The sequence below is a fragment of the Enoplosus armatus genome, chromosome 10, assembly GCF_043641665.1.
Source record: "Enoplosus armatus isolate fEnoArm2 chromosome 10, fEnoArm2.hap1, whole genome shotgun sequence".
NCBI lineage: Eukaryota > Metazoa > Chordata > Actinopteri > Centrarchiformes > Enoplosidae > Enoplosus > Enoplosus armatus.
Genome location: NC_092189.1, coordinates 17,010,687 through 17,033,704, shown reverse-complemented (window position 1 = coordinate 17,033,704; position 23,018 = coordinate 17,010,687). Strand labels below are relative to the sequence as shown.

Here is a 23,018-nt window from a genome sequence, read left to right as displayed (position 1 = left end):
ATATAATAGTAATAGTAATAATATAATATAATATAATAGTTTTGGACTGTTGGTCGGACAAACAAGCAATTTGAGCCCCTTGAGTAATGGTGATGGACTATCTTCTGACCATTTACAGACCAAGTTTATAACTGATTAATCAAAAAAAGAATGATGAATCAATGATGCACAGATGAATCAATAGTGAAAATACTCGTTTTCAATGATTACATCCAATTAGATCTTTGACATGATCAAACGTAATCAGATCCTCTGTTTTTCATTGTTCAAACTAGACAAGTTGGAGGTTATACCAGGTACCAATAGGTAAATATCTGTAGCTGTACTGTATATTTGCAGGCTGCTGTCACACATCTGAAATGTATTTGTGCTTAATGTAGTTTTTCTGTTCCCTCCCCAGAGGGTCTGCCATGTTCCCTGATGCCCTAGAAGCAGCTGGGCGGGTGGAGGGCCTGCCGCTGTCCTCCCCGCAACCGCTACCAGAGCTGGAGGAGGAGGAAGCAGAGTCGTCAGCGGAGAGGGGGCCAAAGAGACGAGGCCGCTACCGGCAAAGCCTGCAGCTTTTAAAGCCCTTCAGGATAACTCACAAGTAAACAACATTGTATTGAAGTTCATGTGGCAACTCTCTGACAGTGAGCCAAGATAAAGGCGGACATACAGACAGTTTTAGGCTGGCACATTGACAGACAGATACACATTTAAAGACACACATAAACACAAAAATGGACATTTGTTGTTGTTGTGCTGCCTGATGTGCTGTTAGGGGCAGCAGGAGGCCGTGATAAGGGGTGGGAACTTATCCCCCAGAGACAGACAGCACAGCGTTTGAACATATGCCGACTGATAAACTGCCCCCGAATTTTTTTCTTTTTTTTTTTTTGCTACTCTCTTAGATTTCTGTGAAGAGTGTGCAAATTACTGTTCAAATACTGCGGGCATGATTCACCTTTCATTGACTCTGGCTAGCAAAAAGGCGCCGCTTCTTTCTCAGTGGCCTATGTGGGCCTGCTCCCCCAATTTAGCACCTCTCTGTATGCCCGCTCTCTTAGACATCTCACCCATTTTCACGTCTTCTTCTCTATTCCAGGCACCAGCACCCAGTCGATAACGCCGGCCTCTTCTCATTTATGACTCTGCACTGGCTCTCCCCACTGGCTCTGAAGGCGTACAAGGCGTCCAGCTTGTCTATAGATGACGTGTGGGGACTGTCTTGCCATGAAGCCTCTGAAATCAACTGCCAAAGGTGAGGTAACTGTGTGGTAACTGTGGCACCGCTGAGGTTTGCCTGATGAAAGGGACCTGGGGTGTTCAAAGTACAAAGAGACATTTGTGAGTTGTCAAATTTCAGATTTCTTTCTAATGGATAATTTTGATGCATGGGATGCAACCAACGTGAAGACCTAAAGGGATTTTTGGGAGTGGGTCCACAGGGCAAACATATGCTGTAGGGCCCCTATTGACCCCAAACTACAGTGTTTTGTATATGTATCCTGTCTCCTCATCCCCTTTAAAAGGTAACTACACCCTAAAATCCTGCCAGAAACCTAAATACATTTTTAAGCTCTGAATACAGAGCACTTCGTGTGTTGTGTTTACTGCCAATGCAGTGGAATAACTTTCAAATCCAAGCAGACACATGCAAGGTCTGCCATGTTCTGAGGCTGGTGATACTACAAATTCCACGTAAAGACCAAAAACAACAATGATTCTACTAACATGTGTTTCCTGTGTATCCAAAGCCATCCCATGTAAACACTCGCTGGCACACCAACCAGGCAACCAAAAATAATCTTGGACAAATGCACTATTTACTCTTGTTTGAGTAATGTTTGTTAAAAAAAGTGTCCAGCTGTTTTGGGAAATTGCTCAGTCTTTTTTAAAAGATATAAGTATATATTTATGACATGTTTTTAAAGATTTATGTCCTGTGGGCGTGAGGCTAAGAGCCCCAGACAGACTGAGGACGGCGAAAAGTACAGAGACAGACTAACGAAGAGATGGATTGGTTTTGGTCTTTTCATGTGATTTGTTGACATTAAGAAACGTATAGAACATCGCCTCTCTTCTCCTTTTCGTACGGTGCAAACAGCAGACTGCACATTGCATCTTCCTTATGTGCTCAGACACCCAGAGATCAACTAGCACTCATATGCTGGAATGCTACCTCGTCCCAGGTTTTCTGTGTGTCAGGTAGTTTGTGCTAACTCGATAAAACTCAACTTTTGCCACAGGGCACCTCGACAAGACAGGGTCCCAAGATGAGCTAATACTACAATACTATAGGCGACCTGCTTTAAGTTGATATTGTACATAAGTGGTGCAAATTCCCTTACTAATTTGCAAATAATCAAATTACTAATTAATATGTAGTGAACCCGGGATATCTTGGGCCTCTGGGCAGTTACCTGCTTTGCTGGGTTGGTAATTCATCCCCAGTGGAAATGCATTGCTGTGCCAGTGGATGATTTTGTGTTCCTGCTAGTTTTCCATTAAACGTTAAATCAAATGAGTCAAAATGGTGCTATAATCCTGTAAATTAGTCATGTTTTGTAATGTAGACACTTATTATGAAGCAACGAATGATCCATTAAGGTGAAAAAGTCATGTTTCTTGTTCCAAGTACCCACTTTCTCTGCTTCACTCTCACACTGCAGGGTCCCTGCAATTGTTTTTCTTTTTTGAACAAATATTGACAAACCTTCTTTGCTTTCCCTGCCCTATATGTGAGCAAGATGAATGTGCTGATAAACCCTGTCATACTCTTGATAGTAACAGGAAAACAGGCGCAGGTCCAAAGTTGCATTCTCAGTATAAAAATGTAATTCCCTGCCATGTAAACAACTGTATAGGATTTTGTATGTTTGTACTATATGTGGTCAGTCTGTGCAGTGAGACCTCACTGATGTTCATCCAGTCTTTCTTTACCAGTACAGGAACATTGTGCTATGATGGGAGGCTGCTGAGAATAGCAGGGATTAGAGATTACAGCGAGAGTTAGTGCCTGACTCGGGTGGTTATGTCATTAACTCCTCTACCTGCGATGTAATGTGTCTCCCTGTCACATTCATTAGCTGTCACTGACTGGAGCCATGCTGGAGCAGACCACGTGATAAAAGTCACTGTCTGCCTGCCAAACCACATCTAGACAAATGCCTTGTAGTAATTAGCTAATTCTATGAATGAAAACAACTATCTTATTAATTTTATTGCTGGCTGAAAAAACCCCTGATGCTTTTGTCCAGTAGTCACTTGCTGTTGAGTCATGGTGCCATGACTTGGCAATGTAGAGGAGAGTGACTATTTGAGGAAGTTCACTCTTGCGTCTGGTGACAACTGTGTGGGTTGTAAATGACCTGTTCTGTTTAAAGGCTCTGGCTCGGGGCCTGGAGGTTTGCTTTGTGTGTGTTAAAGAGCACATAGAAGGGAAGCAGCAAAGGAGCACAAAGCTATCACATCGGCACGGGTGGGCGATGGTGTGCGTGAGCGCTACAGAGCCGCTGAAGACGGCAGGTCTTTATTTTGTGTTTACATAGCAAGAACAGTTATGCAACTGATGCAAAGCAGAGACGATGGCGAGAGGGGGAATAGGAAAAGCACCCTGGGAGAGTTGACACTTGTTGGTGCTCAGTGAGGTGCGAACCTTGAATGCGATGTCCCGGCCAACACACTCTCGAAACATCAGCTTCGCTTGCCATCTGGCAAACTGAGACGGTGGCTGTTGGGAACATTTCAGCCATGTTTAAAAGCAAATCATTCCTCCTTTGGATCCCACACCGTTACCCTGGTGCTCCCATTTCCATTTGTGTGTGTGGCCACTTAAAGCTCTGCTATATGTCGACTTTTTAAATCTTGGAAACGATGTGAATTATGATGATGAAAACTGTAAACACACTTTGGATATATAGTGTGTTCATATTTACCATTATGTTGTTTCATGTTAATATGAAAAATTATCTTTTGTTGCTGTTCTTTCAGTGCATCGTTCACTGTTCCTTGCTCGGTCCATTGATGGGAATTAGCTACACAAAATATATTACTCACACAGAAGTCTCATTTCCAGTGACTCAAGCTGTGCTCTATGCAGACATTGTGCTGCAATTAATTGTAATTTCTTATATTCAACACCATTTGACTTAAACTGGTAATTATCAGGCTGTGTGAGAGTCTAGTTGGTTTAATGTTCTGTCTATCTCTGATACGTTTTTAATAAAGTCATTAGGGCGTAAATTACTTTCTGCAGCTGCTCTGCTGCTGCTTTATAGAGTCATTAGTAATGATGCATTTGGCCAACAAGATATTCTGTATAATGTTCCTCTTCAAGGGGCATTATACAGCAATAAAAGTACATTAGCACATCTTTAACATGTTTGGTAGTACCTTTCTCAGTCTAATTATGTGATACATCATTCATGATTGTATATTGTAGGTCACCTTTACATTACTGCCTAGTAATTAGCTGCCTTCACATTTTCTTGTGATTTTCATCTGCCATAATTGACTGCCAGACTGTTTATATCTTCTATTGTGCTTTCGGGTCGTCTGATAAATCAGAAGTTCCACTCTACTGTTTTTAATCAACTTATTTTAAGGAAAAATAACAACACATAAAGTATTCTTTTCACTTATGATAATTTTGCCCTTCAAAAAATGCCACCTGTTACATGCAGTTAATTGGTACTATAACAGCACTTTGCGGAGTACTCCTGTGCGAGAGTGGTGCAAGAGTGGGAAATCTGACCAATTGTTGAGACTCATTATTCAGTAAATTAAGTTCAATAACAATGTAATGATGTTTGGTTGAGCTTGTCATCATTTTGTGCTCCTGGTTTCTGGTTCCAGGCTCGAAACTTTGTGGCACGATGAGCTGAAAAGACGAGGACGAGAGGGGGCGTCCCTGTCAAGAGTCTTCTGGAGGTTCTGCCAAACCCGCATGCTGGTGGCCATCTTCTCCCTCCTCCTCACAATGGTGGCCGGCTTCGTCGGGCCCGTGAGTGCCTCCCAAATCCTCCTTTCCCTTTGTATTGCACTGATTTGGCTAATATGATGTCGCTGGCTTGGTGTCCCAAGTCCGGGTGTATTTTCTGAAAATCACTTTATCCCGTTTCACGCTGGTCTGGGAATTTTAAATGAAACCATACAGGGAGATTACAAAGCCTTAGATGGTGAAACCCATATTAATACAGTAGATTAGCTGGTTTGTACCCAGTCACGCTTTGGTCCAGAAAATGCATTTTGTTTTTATCTGCCACACATTTGGCAGATTGGATTTCCCTCCAGAAAATGCACATAGATGCGCATCAGACAACAGAGAGCTTCAAAGTGCAGATTTTTATAAACATTCCTCATCAGAAATTTTAAATAATCACCTTAAACCGAAGGGTAATTATGTTTGGAATTCCCTGTTTGTGATATTACTGAGTCAGTCCCATTGTTCCTCGTGCTCTAAGCTGTTTATGTTGATGTGATGTTATGTGTACACTATGTGCTTGATACTACCCACAACTAATAGCATTAACTGGATTTAATTCTTACACAATGACGCATGTGTCTCACTTTCCTGGCTGATTTATTTTGTGCACATGCTGTCAAAGCCGTGTTGTGCATATATATATACATATATATATATATATATATATTCTCTGCAGTTTATTTTATTTATTTCCAATCTTATTTTACATTTTTGACTCATCACAAAATGTGATGTCTCTTCTCATGTCATTCCCATCAGGCCTTAAAATTTTTATGCTCATTGTTCTCTGATCTGTTGATTTAAAATATTCTCTTTCATCTTCTTTTTTTCTTTTTCATATGGCGTCTCTGCTTATCTCTATCTCTGGCATTCCCTGAATCATACCCTCTCCCTTTCATCTCCTTGTTCTTTTTCTCTTCCTTCTCCTGTCCCACTTTATCTCCTCTGTGTTGCTGCTTTTTGTCTGTGTTGTTTTCTGCTCATTTTTGTTCTGTTACTATTCCTCCGCTGTTTCCTTTACCTTCGTTTCCACTTTGCTCCCTTTCTCCCTGTTTGTCTCCAGGCTCTCCTGGTTCGAGCTCTGCTGGAGTATTCCCAGAGCTCGCAGAGCTGCGTGCCGTACGGCCTGTCTCTAGTAGCTGGGATCTTCCTCATGGAGTTGATGCGCTCCTGGTCTCTGGCGCTCATGTGGGCCGTCAACTACCGCACTGCAGCACGCCTCCGCGGGGCAGCTCTTACTTTTGCCTTCAACAAGATCCTCCGCCTACGCAGCACTAAAGACATCAGTCCAGGCGAGGTAGGTGATAAAACCCTGGAGGGGACTCATCTCCAAATTAACTAAATCATCCCTCGCTGCAGGGCACCACATGCAGATGATTGAGATGGATTTAATTTCTGCTCTTACACCATTCCTGCTTAGATCTCGACAAATCCCACAGCCTGAGGGAGAGGAGGCTATCTAAGATTAGTCATTACACAGCTTAAGAGGAATCATTGTGCAACAAGTAAAAGTGGGAATAAGGACAACTGTATTTGTAAAATTGCTTTCATAGACTTAGTGGTGAGGTTTCAGTATGTCTTGTTTGAAAATATCTCGTTCGTTGTAGATTTGTCAATGACTGTCTCTCTACATAGCTGATCAACATCTGCTCCAGTGACGGCCAGCGGGTGTACGAAGCAGTGTCAGTGGGCTGCCTGCTGGCTGGGGGGCCCCTGGTGGGAATACTGGGTCTGTCCTACACTGCATACTTCTTGGGCCCCACTGCTCTGCTGGGGTCAGCCATTTTCATCCTCTTCTACCCTACCATGGTACGACTTCAGCTAGAAACAGGATAAAAAAGTGTTTCAGTTCAAGTTTAGAGGCTTTTATGCAATGCTGTTGATACAAAGATAGAGACAAAATACAGGATACATTTATTACAGGCACAAAGATTATAGTAGATTAATAACACACACACATTTTTAATATAGTGTAAATTACTGTCATAGCAGACTTTTATCAGATTTACACCCAAGAAATGATCACAGTCATTATAGCAGTGACAAGCAATTTAATTACAACAATTTCTAAAAGTTTTAACAAAAGTTATGGTCATGCAGATTACAGCTGTGACAAGAAATTCATTATAAACATTTCTAAAAGTTTTACCAGAAGTTAACGACTAGAGACGTTGCTTTATTGTTGACTCATTATTTTCTGAGCTTCAACTTTTTAAAATTTGGTTAGTAGAAGACACGCGTACTCATCGCTTTATAATCTTTACGTTAATTCAGGCTGTTGAAGAATACAACCAGCACTTTTTAAAGGCATCATAACTCTTTGGCTATCAGTCTCCTGTCAACTTTGTAGCTGTTATTTTCAAATTACACTCAGTCTAAGCCGGAGCCTGACAGCCGGAGACCCCGGTATTGATGTGAAATGCATTTATCACTCTGGTCCCCCGGACGGCCCTGCAGCACAGCTAATGTGATTGTGTCTGCTTTCATTTCCTCCCCTGCCACTTATTTCTCTTGTCATCATTTCCTCTGTTCCCGTCTGGGCAGATGCTCGCATCGAGACTGACGGCGTATTTCCGCAAAAAGTGTGTGGTGGTGACTGACCGCCGTGTGAGGCTGATGAACGAGATCTTGGGCTGCATAAAGTTCATCAAGATGTACTGTTGGGAAGATGCCTTTGCACAGAATATTCACAGTGAGTGGCTGTCATGTTCCCAAATGACTCAGCGATATCATAATACACATCTTCATGTCTTGTTTGTGGTCTGGACCGCAGGATGCAAACTTCATGCTATTTGGTGTTTTTATTAGGCTTTTTATTCCCAACTCACTCAGAATAAAGGGTCACCTCATTTGAACATCTGTCACTGTTGCAAATTAGTAACTAAATGGTCAGTTTATCACCTGAAATTAGACTCATCCTCTTAGTGAACTGGCAAGATAACCCTGACCCTAAATCCATTTTCATTAGCTTGCTCCGTTTAAGTCTTCCCCTGTGCTATCCTTTATAATCAAGGCCAGTTTGAATCCCTTGGCTTCAAGGCTCATTTGCAAGGTGTTTGGGGCCTTATGATACCTTGAATGACTGTCAAGGCTACTCTACTTATCTATGAATTAGCAATGGCCTTTTCTCACGAGGCCCTTGCTGTAGGTTGTGGATAAGGATCATCCACAACCTCTTTTAATCATGCTCCAAATTAGCCAGGTGGGTCTCGTTTCCACTGCTGTCCTTTGATTACCTATTATAATCATAATTAATTGGCATTCAACTTAATGGCCAATGAGTCTTAAGAGTTACAGTGTCATTTCCTTCAATTACTATTGTTGTTAAATTGATGATTGCAGTGTTTTTGCCGTGGGCGCGTGACTTTTGCTTTGTAATCCACGCAGAAACACACATAACATCCAAAGAGAATCCCATGGAGAATAACATGTACCAGGAGGAGGGAGTTCTTTTATTTCACACACAGTGCTGCTGGGGCTGAATTAAAGATGCACAAGCTTTTTGTTCCAGTGTTTGCACCCAATGAACTGGGTGAACAAAGCAGCTAGCGTGTGCATTTGGGAGATACAAACATGGAGGAAGGGGGGCAGGATTTGGGCATTACACTTGGACAGTTATCAAGGTTCAGCAGGTTTTGAAGCCCCTTTCATACCATGTAGGGACGTGGGGCCCTTGTCCTCCCTCTTGTATCTATTTCTGTCCACTCGCTCTGTGTTGGTTAGTGACTCTTATGGTGTTGTTGATTGAATGTGCACTGGAGAACCCTTTGGGAGTCACTCAACCCTTACTTTATGTTCTCTCTCTTTCTGCACATCTTTGCCTTTTTACCACCCCCCTCTCTCTCTTATCTCCTTAACAGAGGTGCGATCAGAAGAGAGGGGGATACTTGAGAGAGCTGGGGTCGTCCAGAGCCTCACAGTGGGTGTGGCTCCCATCGTCGTGGTGATAGCAAGCGCGTGCACTTTCACCCTACATATGGCTATGGGCTATGACCTTTCTGCAGCTGAGGTATTTGACTATGAGGACCTATAGTCACTATGTTCATTGCATATTTCCATTTTGAATTCAGCTGTCTTAAAGTTTCTAGCCATTATGAGCATTTATATAATGTATAATTGTATAACCCCCCCCCCCCCCCCCGGATCAATAAAGTATTTCTGATTCTGATTTCTGATTCTAGATTTTAAAGTCAAGTGTAGCCCCAGATAAAACATTTTGGAATAACTCTCTCCATCTCTACACTTCCTACCTCAGGCCTTCACTGTGGTTGCAGTTTTCAACTCCATGACCTTTGCCCTGAAAGTTACACCGTTGGCTGTGAGGTCACTGTCGGAGGGTGCTGTCGCAGTCAAAAGATTTCAGGTGAGAAACATAGACCAGTCTGTCACCCAGTCACACACATGGCTGGTATGGATGTCAAAGACACTCAATTTGTGTTTTGAGACAGGATATCACAATCCCAACATTGTTAAAGCATATGGTATATACCTTATGTTCAAAATGTACATACACTTTATGAAGGTCAACGGATAATGTAGATACTGTGGATACAGTATATTAGTGGGCGAGCAGGTTTTGCCATAGCAATCAAAAGCTGCTCCCGTTGATGCTAAAAACACACCCGCCCACACCACATACTGACATTTTTCAACATTCTGTATTCCAAACACTTGGTAGAAGTCGCATGTTAGTGAGAGGTTTGGTTTCACAGAGCCAGCTAGGGTTAAGTAAGCAAGCGTTTCTGCCAGAGATGCACAAAAAGGCTCGAGGAAGTCTGTGTTTTTAGCGTAAAGCAGTGCGTAATGAAGACCGGTTGGACTGCACCTTAAACACGAGGCTGAGTAATGTACAGACACTTTGAGCTTCAGAAATGTATTTTAGTCATGTACAAAAGAAAAATTTTGAGATTTTGTCAAGTTGGTCATCACAATGTGTGGTCATTGTGTCTGTCTCCACAGAGGCTCTTTATGATGGATGACAGAGAGGTTGTTTTGGTCAAAATGGAGGATCCTAGCAATGCCGTGGAATTTCAGGATGCCACACTGGCTTGGGAAAAGGCGCGCGCTCCGGCTGTAAAACCTAACCCGCCTCCCAAGAAGCTCAGAGGGATGAAGCGTGTGCTGCGCAGGGAGAAGCTTAGCCTGTACATCTCCACAGAGGACAGCAAAGGAAACAAGGAAGGTCCCAACGCACAAAGTCTCCTCACAAATATGGAGCAGGAGAGTCCACAAAGCACCATCTCCTCCACTCAAAGCATACGACCTCCACTGCATAAGACCCTGCACCGCATTGACCTCCGCTTTAAGAGGGTAACATCACAAACTCATAGATTAAGTGGATTAAGGACATGTTTATTTATGGACTTGGACAAACCTTTGGCTGCTTCATGTAATTCCCACAATGCCTCTGTTTTTTTTCTCTTTCTAGGGTTCACTGGTTGGAATCTGTGGAGGTGTTGGTAGCGGAAAGAGCTCTCTGCTGTCTGCTCTACTGGGACAGGTGAGATTCAACTGGATTGCTCAGTTAAAGTTTCCTCTCCAGACAGCACAGACTTGAATAACATCAAAGGGGATAGCTTTAGTGTTTTTGAACCTTTAATTCACATACCACACAACCTATGATTTAAATTTTTTGACATTTGAAAATGTTTTCTCTGCTTCCAACCTCCTGTTTTTGTTGCAGATGACCCTTTTAGAAGGCAATGTAGCTGCAAGTGGTGGCTTCGCTTACGTGTCTCAACAAGCCTGGATCCTCAATGACTCACTGAAGGAGAACATCCTCTTTGGAAAGGAGTATGCCCAAGACAAGTAAGATCAACTACTGTATAATGATGTTACTGAGAACAAAAAGCATAAAGGTTGAGATTTGTCCCTAATTTAACCTTTCCTCATCAGATATAATGTTGTCCTGGAAGCCTGCTGTCTTCTCCCAGATCTTGCAGAGCTCCCATATGGAGACATGACTGAGGTATCTGTAGAAATCTGCCTCTCAGTGATTTCTTTACTCTTGCAGCAGCAGTTTATGTTACTGACTGTTTGCAATTCAATGCAACCACAACAAAAGGAGAGTTTCATGGAGCTTCTTTCTTTTTAACTTCATCACTCTAGATTGGAGAGAGAGGGGCCAACCTGAGTGGAGGGCAGCGTCAGAGAGTGAGCCTGGCTCGTGCCCTCTACAGTGAACGGCCCATACTTCTCCTGGATGACCCTCTCAGCGCCGTTGATGCTTGTGTGGGTTCCCATGTCTTCCATAAAGCTATCAAGGGAGTTGCCAAAGACAAGACGGTGCTCTTTGTAACCCACCAGCTGCAGGTAAGGGGTCTGTCTGTGAATTTCTTATGACACCAAGTTTTCCTTCAGAATGTGTAATTTTTCCCAAAGCATACAAGATAACTGATCTATATTTTTGAAGTTTCAGCACAGTGAAAATATTCCATGCCCTTTTTCCCCTCTCAACCGTTTTTTGCTTCGTTAATTACCAGAAGGGAGTAGTTCTAAAAGCAACCTTGATTAGCTGATTAAAGTTTTAAGTTCTAAGTGTCTGCAACATTAAATCTTTGCTGTTTTGCCTCTGTTTTTTATCTTTTTATTTTTTAGTATCTGTCTGAGTGTGACGACGTAATTCTCATGAAGGACGGGCAGATTGCAGAGCACGGCACCCATGCTCAGCTAATGGGTAAAGAACGTGACTATGCCACCCTGTTCAACAGCATGCAACACGAGGTAAGGCTCGGGGGCACATGAGGCACCAGGCCAGCTCTTTTGAATAAGGCATCTTTGCCCCCACTGCACAATAACATTGAACATTACAAGCTGAATAATTCATAAGCCCAGAAAGGCAAGCCCAATAGCTGGGAAATGTTAATGCATACATGGCCTTTCATTATTTATGCGTGCATTGATTTACTGGTGAGCTGCTAAAGACCCTGTCACCGATATCTCTGTTTAAATTACTTGCAGGGTGTTGCTGCATGTTTCAAACCTCACGTTCTTTCTATACCTTTTTTGTCTCTCAGAATCTGGTGAAAGAGAATTTAAAAAGCAAACAGCAGAGAGCCGGTGCAGAAAAGGCTCACAGTGCTGTTGATGTTGCCAAGGTCGGACCAAAGGTGGTGAGCAAGAAAGGAGGTGAGAGACCCTGCCACTTTTCAGGCTCTGCATGTAGAGTGAATGCTAAATGCTTAGTTTCCTAGAGAATGGTTCACAAGTAACTTCTTTCTTGCTTTCTTTCTCGCATCTTTTATTCAGAACAACTGATGAAAGCTGAAGAGAAGGGCTCTGGTGCAGTCGCCTGGTCTGTGTATGGTGCCTACATCAAAGCAGCAGGGGGTCCAATCATCTTCATCATCAACATCTTCTTCTTCCTCTCCACCACAGGCAGCATAGCCTTCAGTAACTGGTGGCTGAGCCACTGGATCAGGCAGGGCAGTGGGGTGAGTTTGGAAATAATCCTGCTTCACTATAATAGACGTCTCTTTTTGGTGTGCATTTGGCTCCCAAAAGAAAAATAACTACTATTCTTCAGTGAGTCGTGGAAGCCGACTGAGCATTAATCTGAATGTGCATGATTAAAAAAGTAACGGCACCACGGTAAACTTAATTAAAAACAAGCACAAGCAGTGACGAAACAGATGTGCAGCGAAGCAGGCATTGGCTGCTATTGAGAAATGTGCTTGGAATAGTAAACATCATCGAACTGACTCGTTTTCATATACTTTTTTATGCCAAAGTGTGATTTTCTCAATTTCATCAGAGGCCATATTCCTACATGAGGGAAAAATTGTGATTTTTTTTTTCTCAATCTTAGTAATTTGTTGCTCCATCTGCCCTCAGAACACATCATTAATCTTTGTGAATGAAACGATGGCGAGCAACAGCATGAGACTCAACCCACACATTCAGTATTATTCAACTGTTTACGTCGCATCCATGGGAGCTGCGTTATTGCTGAAGACAATGCGAGGGCTGGTGTTTGTGAAGGTAAGCTTCTCCTGAGAGACTCCCCTCTTTCTGTGACACGCTTTGCCCACTTAATTACTGATGAACTTAAAAGTGATATTGGTGTTTGAAAGGAATATGAAAAGTGGATATATTAGTGGTGTATAGTTAAGCAGTAAGCTCCTCCCTAATTGTCTTTATTGTCATTTGTTCATGCTCTCATGATTCCTGTGCTATAATTGAAAATGCCCGTGGGCCAAATCCATTTATCTGTCCACTGCTGTGTCTCAGAGCTTTACAACGACTGCATGTTTGTGTGTGTGTGTGTGTGTGTGTGAGTGAGTGCAAGAGAGACAAAGAGGCAGAGAAAAAGGAGGGATGTGTGTGTTCATGTCAGTGCCCCTTCGGGTGTGCGTCCTCTTTTTCAAGCTAACCCATCCTGACACTGCATTGTAGAGGTTAGGTCCCCACGTTAATGTGTGCCACTTGAAATTGCTAATTTTTCAAAGATGGCTAATCTTTTTTTTTTTTTTTTTTACCCCTAGCTGTGATGAGATCCTTGGGAGTGTTGAATATTCCATTAATAGAATTAATTTGTCCTCTGCTGCCACATGTAATTTCTGTCCAATTGGTTGAAATGTCTCTTGCTCATTAGGTCATGACCTTTATGTCAGCCTCCTAGAAACTAATTATAAATGAAGATTTGACAGCTTGCCTTGTGCGAGGGGAAATAAAATAGCTACCCACTGTGCACATGCTTAGCATATGGTGAGGTAACGTTTGCAACTCTGCAGGCAACATAAGAGTGCCACTGTATTTATCCATTGTGTGTTTTTGTGTTTGAGGCAGAGTACATTGACAGACGATTCCCTTCCAACTGTCTGTTTATCCAAGACATGATTCTCTCCGTATGTTTCTTAAAGTTGTTTGTTTACATGTGTCAGGTCTCATGTTCAAACATGGCTGTTGTTTGTGTTGACAGTGCACGGTGAAGGCTGCCTCCACTCTCCACGACAAGCTGTTCCGCCGGCTCCTCCTCAGCCCCATGCGCTTTTTTGATACAACGCCTTTGGGTCGCATCCTGACTCGCTTCTCCAGAGACATGGATGAGGGTGAGGATTGATTTGTCTTGACTGGGAAACTTTCCCCCCTCAAGAGAGCTCTTAGTCGCTGAAGTCACCCTGGTTGACGAGGTGTAGTGCCAAGACATAGTGTGCACTCACATGAGTATTTTGCCTAGTGAGTGGCTTCCTGTTATCCACTTGACTTGTGTCGTCACTTGACATGTTGATTTGTAGGTTGCTGTTGTTTTGGATGGCTGGTTTTGTTTCTAAGCATACTATTTTTGTAGACTCCATTGTGTCTCTCTTTCGCTGAAAAAAACACTGAAAGACACTTGACAGATACATTTTTCCTCACATATAGAGATAGATAAATCCAACAGCACGCAGTTTGTCTGATATATAATGTCTGCTCTCTCAAAGTTGACGTGCGTCTCACCATGCAAGCTGAAATGCTGCTGCAGAACCTGACCCTGGTGCTGTTTTGCTTGGGGATGGTGGGCATTGTCTTCCCCTGGTTCCTGATCTCCATCTTGCCTCTGGGAGCCTTCCTCTGCTTTGTCAACCGTGTCTCCAGGTCAGACGCTCATCACTCCCGTTGTTATCATTGCTGTTGACATTGAACCCATGCTTACATATAGCAGTAGTTTAGCATTCAACGTTGGCTGTTGTTTAGCAGAAATGACATAGTTTCGCTTTAAAGAACCAACACAGATTCAACCACACTCATGGCTGTGAATTTATTTTTATTTTTTCACATTACTGATTCAGTTCTTTGACATTACGTTTTCCTTTCACTAGTACTGCAGTTACAATAACTTAACATGTTAGCTACTAAACTGCCATCTAACATTAAGATAAAGAGGTTCAACCTCACTCAAAGTACTGTATACATGCACAGGTATTCCCACAGCCTGTCTTAGAGGAACATTTGTTTTCTCATTGTTAAACTGTCACTGGCATGTCGTAATCGACACCACGGCCATATCAGCAAATCTGTTTATTAGCCTGCACATTTTTGATTGTTTTACTGCTCATTTGTTGAAGTGGAGCAGCACATGAACCGATGTTTGAGTCATTTTTCTGGCCAACGCAAACAGTAAAGTAAACATTTCGCTCAGTTTAATCCTCCACCAAGTCTTGGTCTAAAGCTGCTAGATGTTCTACGTCCTTCACCAGTGAGTCGCTACCTTTGTCTCATGCACGAAAAAAGGGTGCAAACCCATAGTGATTTTAAATGTAACACAAGACTGAAAAAAAGTTCTGTGATAATCTTTATCTGTAAGTGTGTAGAGTGTTATCAGTCATTGATTTTATTTTCAACAGCTTCTGCTCTGTGGTAAATGTTGCAGGAGGGCTCTGGATTATCTGATGACTCCGCTTTAGACATTATTTACAGTTTTGCAGCAATTGTGCAATATAGGTGAATCCAATGAGGGGAACAACAGCACGCTGGTATCATGGGAAATAACCGACATCCTGTTATTTCCTTTATCTGAGAGATCAAGAAGAACATGACTCTCAGTGTTATTGTTGTGCTTTTGTAGATCAGAAAGTACAAAAACAAAATACGTGAATTTTCCAAATGTCATTATACATATAAACAGTGCATGTAAAAAAATATATATATATATGTATATATAGGTCAACATATATATGTGTGTACATATGTGTATATATATATATATTTTTTAATACATTAATTGCTTCGAACTGCCTCCCTGCTCACAAATCACACACACCATCTGCGGATATGAATCACTTGATATCTTGTCCCCACATAAACTGGAATTCTTGATTTCTTTAATCAGATCTAATACCAGTTTGTTTCCTGAGGGATCAATTTAATTACAAAATATCTTCATTTATCTTTTAAGAGACACTTGATTTGTAGGCGATGCAAGTGGAATTAATGTTGAACTAGAGTATTAAGCACACAAGAACCAAGAGGAAGCGAGGATTCCCATCTGATTCCAAAAGGTAGTGATCACCCTTGGCAACACTTTAAAGGAATGAAATATTGTATAAATCTTACAGTCTTAAAGTCACGACATCCCAGGATATGTATGGATGTTGCATTAAACTGGATCTCCCATTGAAATTACCCACTTCTAAAGCAGCCTTTATTGAATTCAGAAATGAAACTGCCCAGGGCATAAACATGTTTGTCTGGATCACAGGCTGGAAGCAGGGAAGTGTCATGTTCTTTCCCTCTCTCTTCTGGGCTTTTATGAGAAAACTCAAATGCAATCAAATTCACACGCACCATCCATTCTATCTTGGTGTCTAAAAGTAGAAAGACACCTCGCCTTTGTTAATACACCTCTCTCACTCACACTTCCACGTGAATGGGTAGTCTGGTGTCTCTCTGGCTGCCGATTGTATGGCCGCCTGTGTGCGGCGGTGCTCATAATATTGCACATGCATCAGACAGTGGGAAACCATCGGAGCTCTGTCAGGAAAACGGGTGCCGCGTGGTGGACCATATTCCTCTCTGTCCACCGTGTCATCATTACCTGTCTGCCAGACACCTGCATCATTAGACCTGATGCATTTTCCATTCCTTCATTCTTTAGTGGTGTTTCGTTATTCAGGTGTGATGTCTGTGCTCTTTTCAAGATCTTACAAAATAAAAGTGTGGTTGATGGCAGCAATTTCAGCTTTAGATAGATCTTAAAACCTCACATTTCACAGTTACTGTGGCTCATTGTAGGAGTGTTCTTCATGATGTTTTCCAATTTAATGTCATTTATTTCAAAGATTTGCTCCTCACATGCCGGAGCTTATTTGCAGACAATACCCTATCATTTTCCTTCAAATGAGGCAAACCTGAGTGGAGGCTTTCCAATTCTGCAGTGCCGCAAACTTGCCTAATTAGGATTTTCACAACCATTTAGAGTTACAAATCAAAACAAACTTTAGTTGTAGTGCATTTCTGGAGTTAGTTTATGTCTGCCTGTAAATAAGAATGGATATTTTAATACTATAACGAACGACCATAACACCTATGACAGTACCTATAGACAGTTGAAAAACTCTTTCTATTCTCTCTATTTCCAGGGTTCTGATTCGCGAGCTGAAGCGCTTGGAGAATATCAGCCAATCACCATTCACCTCTCACATCACCAGCAGTCTTCAGGGACTCTCCACAATCCACGCCTATGGAAGAGTGCAGGACTTCCTCCAAAGGTGAGTATAATGGTGTCAGCCAGAGATGGAGATCATTAAACTTTAATTTCATCTTATCTCTCGTTGTAGTTTTTCTGTTTACTCCTAGGTCAGTAAATACACCAAACCTCATTCGAGAAGATTTCCCTTTAGCAAGCATGGGAGGGTGGCGTTCTGCTTGCTTTTGCTTTGGCTGAAATGGGTTTATCTTTCTTTTTTTCAGATATCAGGAATTACTGGACACCAACCAGGCCTCCAACTACCTCTTCAGTTGCGCTATGCGTTGGCTGGCCGTCCGCCTGGACCTCATCAGCATCTCTCTTATCACTGGTGTAGCACTTCTCATTGTCTTCATGCACAATCAGATACCTCCAGCCTACGCAGGCCTGGCCATATCGTACGCAGTGCAGGTTTGTAAACAAACACATGTAGCAACACAGAATTGAAAAGGCTGAAAAGAGAGTAGTTTGAAGCTCCAGACAGGATAGGAAATGTGGCAAAGTGAAGCCTTTTCTGTTTCTAACAGTATTGTAGGGATTCACTTATTGCCTTTATTTAATGGAGTTGCTTGTTGGCTTTGCCATGTCTTGCTGGCCAACTGTTTGGGTGCAAATTTGAACTAAAACTTGTTTTCCCTAGATAAAGAATTGACAGAATATTTTAGCTAAAGATTCAACCTCACTCAACCTTTTTCCCCTCAAAAACAGATACAACACAATCAATAGCATCAAACTGGTGCGACAGTGTTAATGATTAGCCTTCCAACTCTCTGCTTTGCTTTCACCTTCAGCTGACCGGCTTGTTTCAGTTTACCGTGCGGCTGCTCACAGAGACTGAAGCTCGGTTTACATCAGTTGAGAGGATCAACCATTATATAAAGGTAAGAGCATTGATTGGTGCGGTGGGGGGGGTGGGGGGGGGGTTATGTGGCACCCAGACACATTGTACATGGTCACATAGACTGGTAAACTGTCTAGAATCACACCATCAGACGCAGACCAAACCAGTATAACGGAGCAGTGGAATTTAGGGTAGTTGGCATGTCCAGACCTATGGTTTTGTTGTGTGCATGTGATTGTGTAGGTGTGATAAACACAGCAGGAAGCAGATAGAAACCCAGTGTGAGTCTTCACACACTTCAGAGCACATGACAGGGCTTGTTTCACACAACAGCCATCAAACTGCAAAGATACGAATATCAACTCAACTTTTTGTATTCTGTCTCAAGTGCACAGAAAAGCTCATAGAGAGAGAAAATCACTACAAATCAGTTAGGGGGCTTGCACCTCCACAGAGATTTAGAGATTAATACCAGATACCATCACCGCTCCTTATCTCAGTGTCTAGAGAGTGAAGCGCCTCGACAGAGTCCTGAGGCAGCCGCTCCTGCCCCCTCCTGGCCTCAGCAGGGAAAGATCACCTTCCAGGGAGTGGAGATGCGTTATCGTGATGATCTGCCGCTTGTGCTTAAGAATCTGTCCTTCACCATCCTGCCCGAAGAGACCATCGGCATTGTGGGCCGCACAGGATCAGGTAGAAGTGACCCTTTCTGCTCCCCAGTCGGCAGCATTTTCAGCTTTGTTTGTACATCTCTTTTTCAACGTGTACACATTTCTTCATGCAGTATCTTTTTTCTGTACATGTTTGCAGGAAAGTCTTCTCTTGGTGTGGCTCTGTTCAGACTTGTGGAGCTGACTGGAGGCTCTATTATCATTGACGGCATCAATATTGCACAGATTGGTCTGGATGACCTGCGGAGCAAGCTAGCTATCATTCCTCAAGAGCCGGTGCTCTTCATCGGGACAGTCAGGTAATCCAAATGATAATTACATGTATTAAAGAGCTTTGTAACTTATGCATTGTTTCAGCTTTACAATTTTTAAAAAGTGTGCTTTTAAACAACTGCTGTAATGGATAATCCCTTAGTGTTTAGTGGTGCAACAATGTGGTCAAACTGGACATGTGTCACATGTCTTTGTCACATATCTTTACATAACACTTCCTTCCCATATCGTGTGTGTGGGCCCATATAGTTTGTGTGTGTGTGTGTGAATGTAAAGCCACACCAGAGGGAAGTCATGACAGAAACACAAACGGTGATAGGTAGTAAAAAATGAAAGAGCAGATTCGCTAAATTTGACAGGCAAGGCTGATTCAAAAACAAAACATCAGCATTGCTTTTATAAAAACAAGCAGTCAGTTGCTTTATGGATGCCGATCACCTCCGGCTCAGGTGAGAATTGACCTGGGTCTTCTGAGGGGTAGGAGTGCAGTATCGGCAGTATACTGTACCTCTTGTCTTGTGAACTTGTCATAATGTTTAATATTTATTATCACAATTATGTCTTTTTTTCCTATAGGACCAATTTAGACCCATGGGATCAATACTCTGACTCCCAGATATGGGAAGCTCTTGACAAGACACATATTAAAGAGATGGTAAGTGACAAGATGGTTAAACGCTGTCAGATTATACCAGATTAAGCATTACTTGAAGAGAATAAGCCCCTAACATTTGTGCTCATACTTCTGTATACCCCTGTGACCTTCCTCAGGTCAGCCAGCTGCCTCATTCGCTCCACTCGGAGGTGACAGAGAACGGAGAGAACTTCTCAGTGGGAGAGCGACAGCTACTCTGTGTGGCCAGAGCCCTGCTGCGCAACAGCAAGGTGCTGATTGTATAATACTGCTGCTTCACATTTACATGTGGAGCATTGTTTGGCATGGGTGATGGTAGCAGATTAAGTAAGAGATTCAACTCAGTTTTATAATAAGGAAACAGAACCTCCCCATATCATGGACTCGTCAGTGTGCACGTGTCCCTGCATGGGATAACACTGACACCTAGTGGTTTGCATCTCTACTGCAGCTCATATAGTGTTAATGAACTCGGCATGAGCAGCATCGTATAAAGTGTGATGTTTTTGCTCATTTTGTGTTAATGATATTCTATAATTTTACATTTTGTACATGAAAATGTCTTTGTTTGGATAATATCATCTCCTGTTTTGTTGTTCATTGTCTTGTCTTCATTATTTTGTGTTATTTCTGTAACATTTGATGTTTTTTTTTGTTGTTAGATTCTTATATTGGACGAGGCAACAGCAGCCATCGACACTGAGACAGATCGTCTCATCCAGGAGACCATTCGCTGTGCGTTCGGCAGCTGCACCACCCTCATCATCGCCCATCGTCTCAACACAGTGATGAGCTGCAACAGGGTCATGGTCCTGGACAACGGCCAGGTGTGTATAAAGGCAACATGACTGATCACGCATTTGCGCAATTCGGCCCCTTGGTTGAAACTCATTCCTAAGTTGAAACACCCTGATTTACTGCGTGAATCGGTCCCTTTGAGGTGATGGATTGGTTAAGGCAGTGCACATTTTACTTTGGTGGTCTTGTCCTCAAGCTGACATTTGATGCAAGTAGTGAACATGAAACGCACACGGATGATTACCCGTTCCAGTGTCACCCCTTAACCATGTTAATAAGTTGAGTTTAACTCTCTAAGGATTCATCAGTGTGCAGTGTTTAGGGGGTGAATGAAACGTGATAGATGCATCCAGATCGATTCATGAATGTGTGAATTCACAGCTAATTTGTTGCCACTGTGACCATGTAACCATGCTCTCTGGCCTCCCTGCAGTGGGAAGCCAGTGAAAAGGCAGTTTCTACACAGACATGAATGTAGTTGAATTATTTTATTATTATTATATAGCCCTAAATTGCTAAATACTATATACTAATACTAAATACAGATTGCATTAAATAGCACATATTCAGCTTTGATGGTTAGTAGCTTAGTTTGCTATGGTGTTAACCATGTAGCCATGACAACGCTTTTAATTCAAGCTTTTAATTTGTTCTATATCATCTCTGATCTTGTCTGTCTGTACTATAAGATATCCAATATAACTAAAATTAGTTTCGTTTTTTTAGTTAGTTTGAGCCACGTCAACATTAGAGCGTCAACAGCTGAGAGTAAATTACCCTTTATTGGTCAATTAGCAAACAAAGGCGTAACAAGGCTGTCTGGGGACAATATTAAAATTATTTTCCCACTCTGCCTGCAGGAAATAACTTGCAGTATTCTCAGAGAAAATAATGCCTTGATTTTTGTTCTCTGTATACAATTTAATCGAATGAGCAAGTAGGACCTCTGATTTTATATGCTGGTACTGATCGTTGTTTTATTCTTTTCATTCTCATAGATTTTGGAGTTTGACAGTCCCGCTGCCTTGCTGGCAGATGAAAACTCAAGATTCAGAGCCATGATCGAAGCGTCAGAAAACCAAAGCAGATAAAAGACACTGGAGCTGAACTTCGGATGTGAGCGGTGACGCCACAAAATGTTCAGTTGAATACCTGAATTGCACAACAAACAAAATAATACAATTAAGTCAATCCTGCCATGGTGTGAAAGTAATGTGTTAAGAAATAGAGAGGCTCTTGCGATGGCTGCTATGTGTAATAATGTCTGTTTATTTCCAAACCAAAGACCCAGGGACCACATTTCTGAAGGACACATCACACTATGCAAAACACAGATGTAACGGCCTCCTGCTTTTTGCTGTCGTGTCACAAGAGTCCTTTCCTGGAGGCCAAATAATTAACTACAAGTGAAACAGAGCAATGACTCTGACAATAGCACTTTATATTTCACGTGGACACATGGAAGGACATGTGGTGCTTCCTTTTGCTCTGGAGGTCGGCTAATCAGTGAGACTCCAAATTAGTTCTAGTCTTTTTTTTTCCGTAACTAAGACCTCACAGTGCAGGAATCTACTGTTGAGAATATATTGATTAGTACTGATTATTCAGTAAAGTATATCTAAATATATATATATCTAAAATAAATCACCTATTAACCATTCCTATGAGACACAGTCTAAAACATACTCAAATGTTTCACTGTCTATGTTTTATACAACTAGTTTAATGTTATGATGCAGTCATTTCAATAAATTATCGCATACGCGATATGTGCCTAGAGCTGTAAACATTTTCAGGTCAGATAATGGAGTAAGCCATGTAAGCATGCTCTTTTAGGCTGCATGTAAGTACTGTGTTTTGGGATGAGCTAATATTTCCTCTAAATCCAAATGCTGGAGTTTAAAATCTGCACATTTTACACTGATGGTAATGTTTTTTTTTACCAGTAAGGTAATTCTGGTGTTGCACAAAGTATGTTACAGAGTTGTTATTGAGATTGTAAACCATGGTACAGTTTGTCATGTGCAACAAAGTATAGCATTATCTCACTATTGCATTGATACACTTTCAAGATTGCCTTTGTACACTTGAGATTGTAATGTTGCAATATATTTTTGTAAATTTTTGATTTTTGGTATTGTGGTTCTTGTTTTCCAATAAAAAATGTTTTTTATATATGCTGGTGTTACAGGGTCTTGGGGAGTACTACTGCATATGTGGGAAGAAAAAGTAGTAAAAGCCTTTGGTGGCTCAAGGCACTTTTGTTGCTGCACACACACCTGTTCCACAGCTGGCAATGTGCTGCTATCAGCCCATTATGTGCACTGTGGGGAAACTGGTCAGCTGTTAGCAAACAACATAAATTCCTTAACAAGGTAGGAAAATTGTTGGAATTCTTGAAGCCACACAGGAGTGAAAGGATGCTTACTGCTTTTACAACTGAAAGTGGTCAGGGCCAGAGTTTTTTTTTTGAACACAGTTCAGTTTTCTGCTTTGAATCTGTAGTCACATATTCACAAAAGCAGACTTTGTGTCTCCTCACTATTGATATAGTTTCTATATATTCACGAACTTGAAATTCTCGTGCAGTTTTTGCACAGGTTTAGAAAGGTTGATATATAACCACAGGCTTTGAAATTATTTCCGAGGACTTTTATTCATACAAT

General features: G+C 41.9%; 1 protein-coding gene across 1 annotated transcript; it reads left to right on the top strand.

Annotated features, from left to right (window-relative positions):
- Positions 1-410: 410 nt before the first annotated feature.
- Positions 411-22,011, top strand: LOC139291857 (ATP-binding cassette sub-family C member 5). Its single transcript, XM_070913975.1, has 28 exons — positions 411-589; positions 1,088-1,243; positions 4,840-4,987; positions 6,033-6,266; positions 6,605-6,778; positions 7,514-7,661; positions 8,830-8,978; positions 9,225-9,332; positions 9,929-10,279; positions 10,398-10,469; positions 10,653-10,777; positions 10,865-10,937; positions 11,078-11,281; positions 11,567-11,692; positions 11,986-12,097; positions 12,218-12,402; positions 12,803-12,949; positions 13,890-14,019; positions 14,392-14,545; positions 17,029-17,157; positions 17,360-17,546; positions 17,927-18,016; positions 18,477-18,669; positions 18,787-18,946; positions 19,497-19,575; positions 19,692-19,805; positions 20,217-20,381; positions 21,351-22,011. The coding sequence occupies exons 1-28, from the start codon at positions 411-413 to the stop codon at positions 21,441-21,443; spliced, it is 4,185 nt and encodes a 1,394-aa protein (XP_070770076.1). The 3' UTR covers positions 21,444-22,011.
- The last annotated feature ends 1,007 nt before the right edge of the window (positions 22,012-23,018 follow it).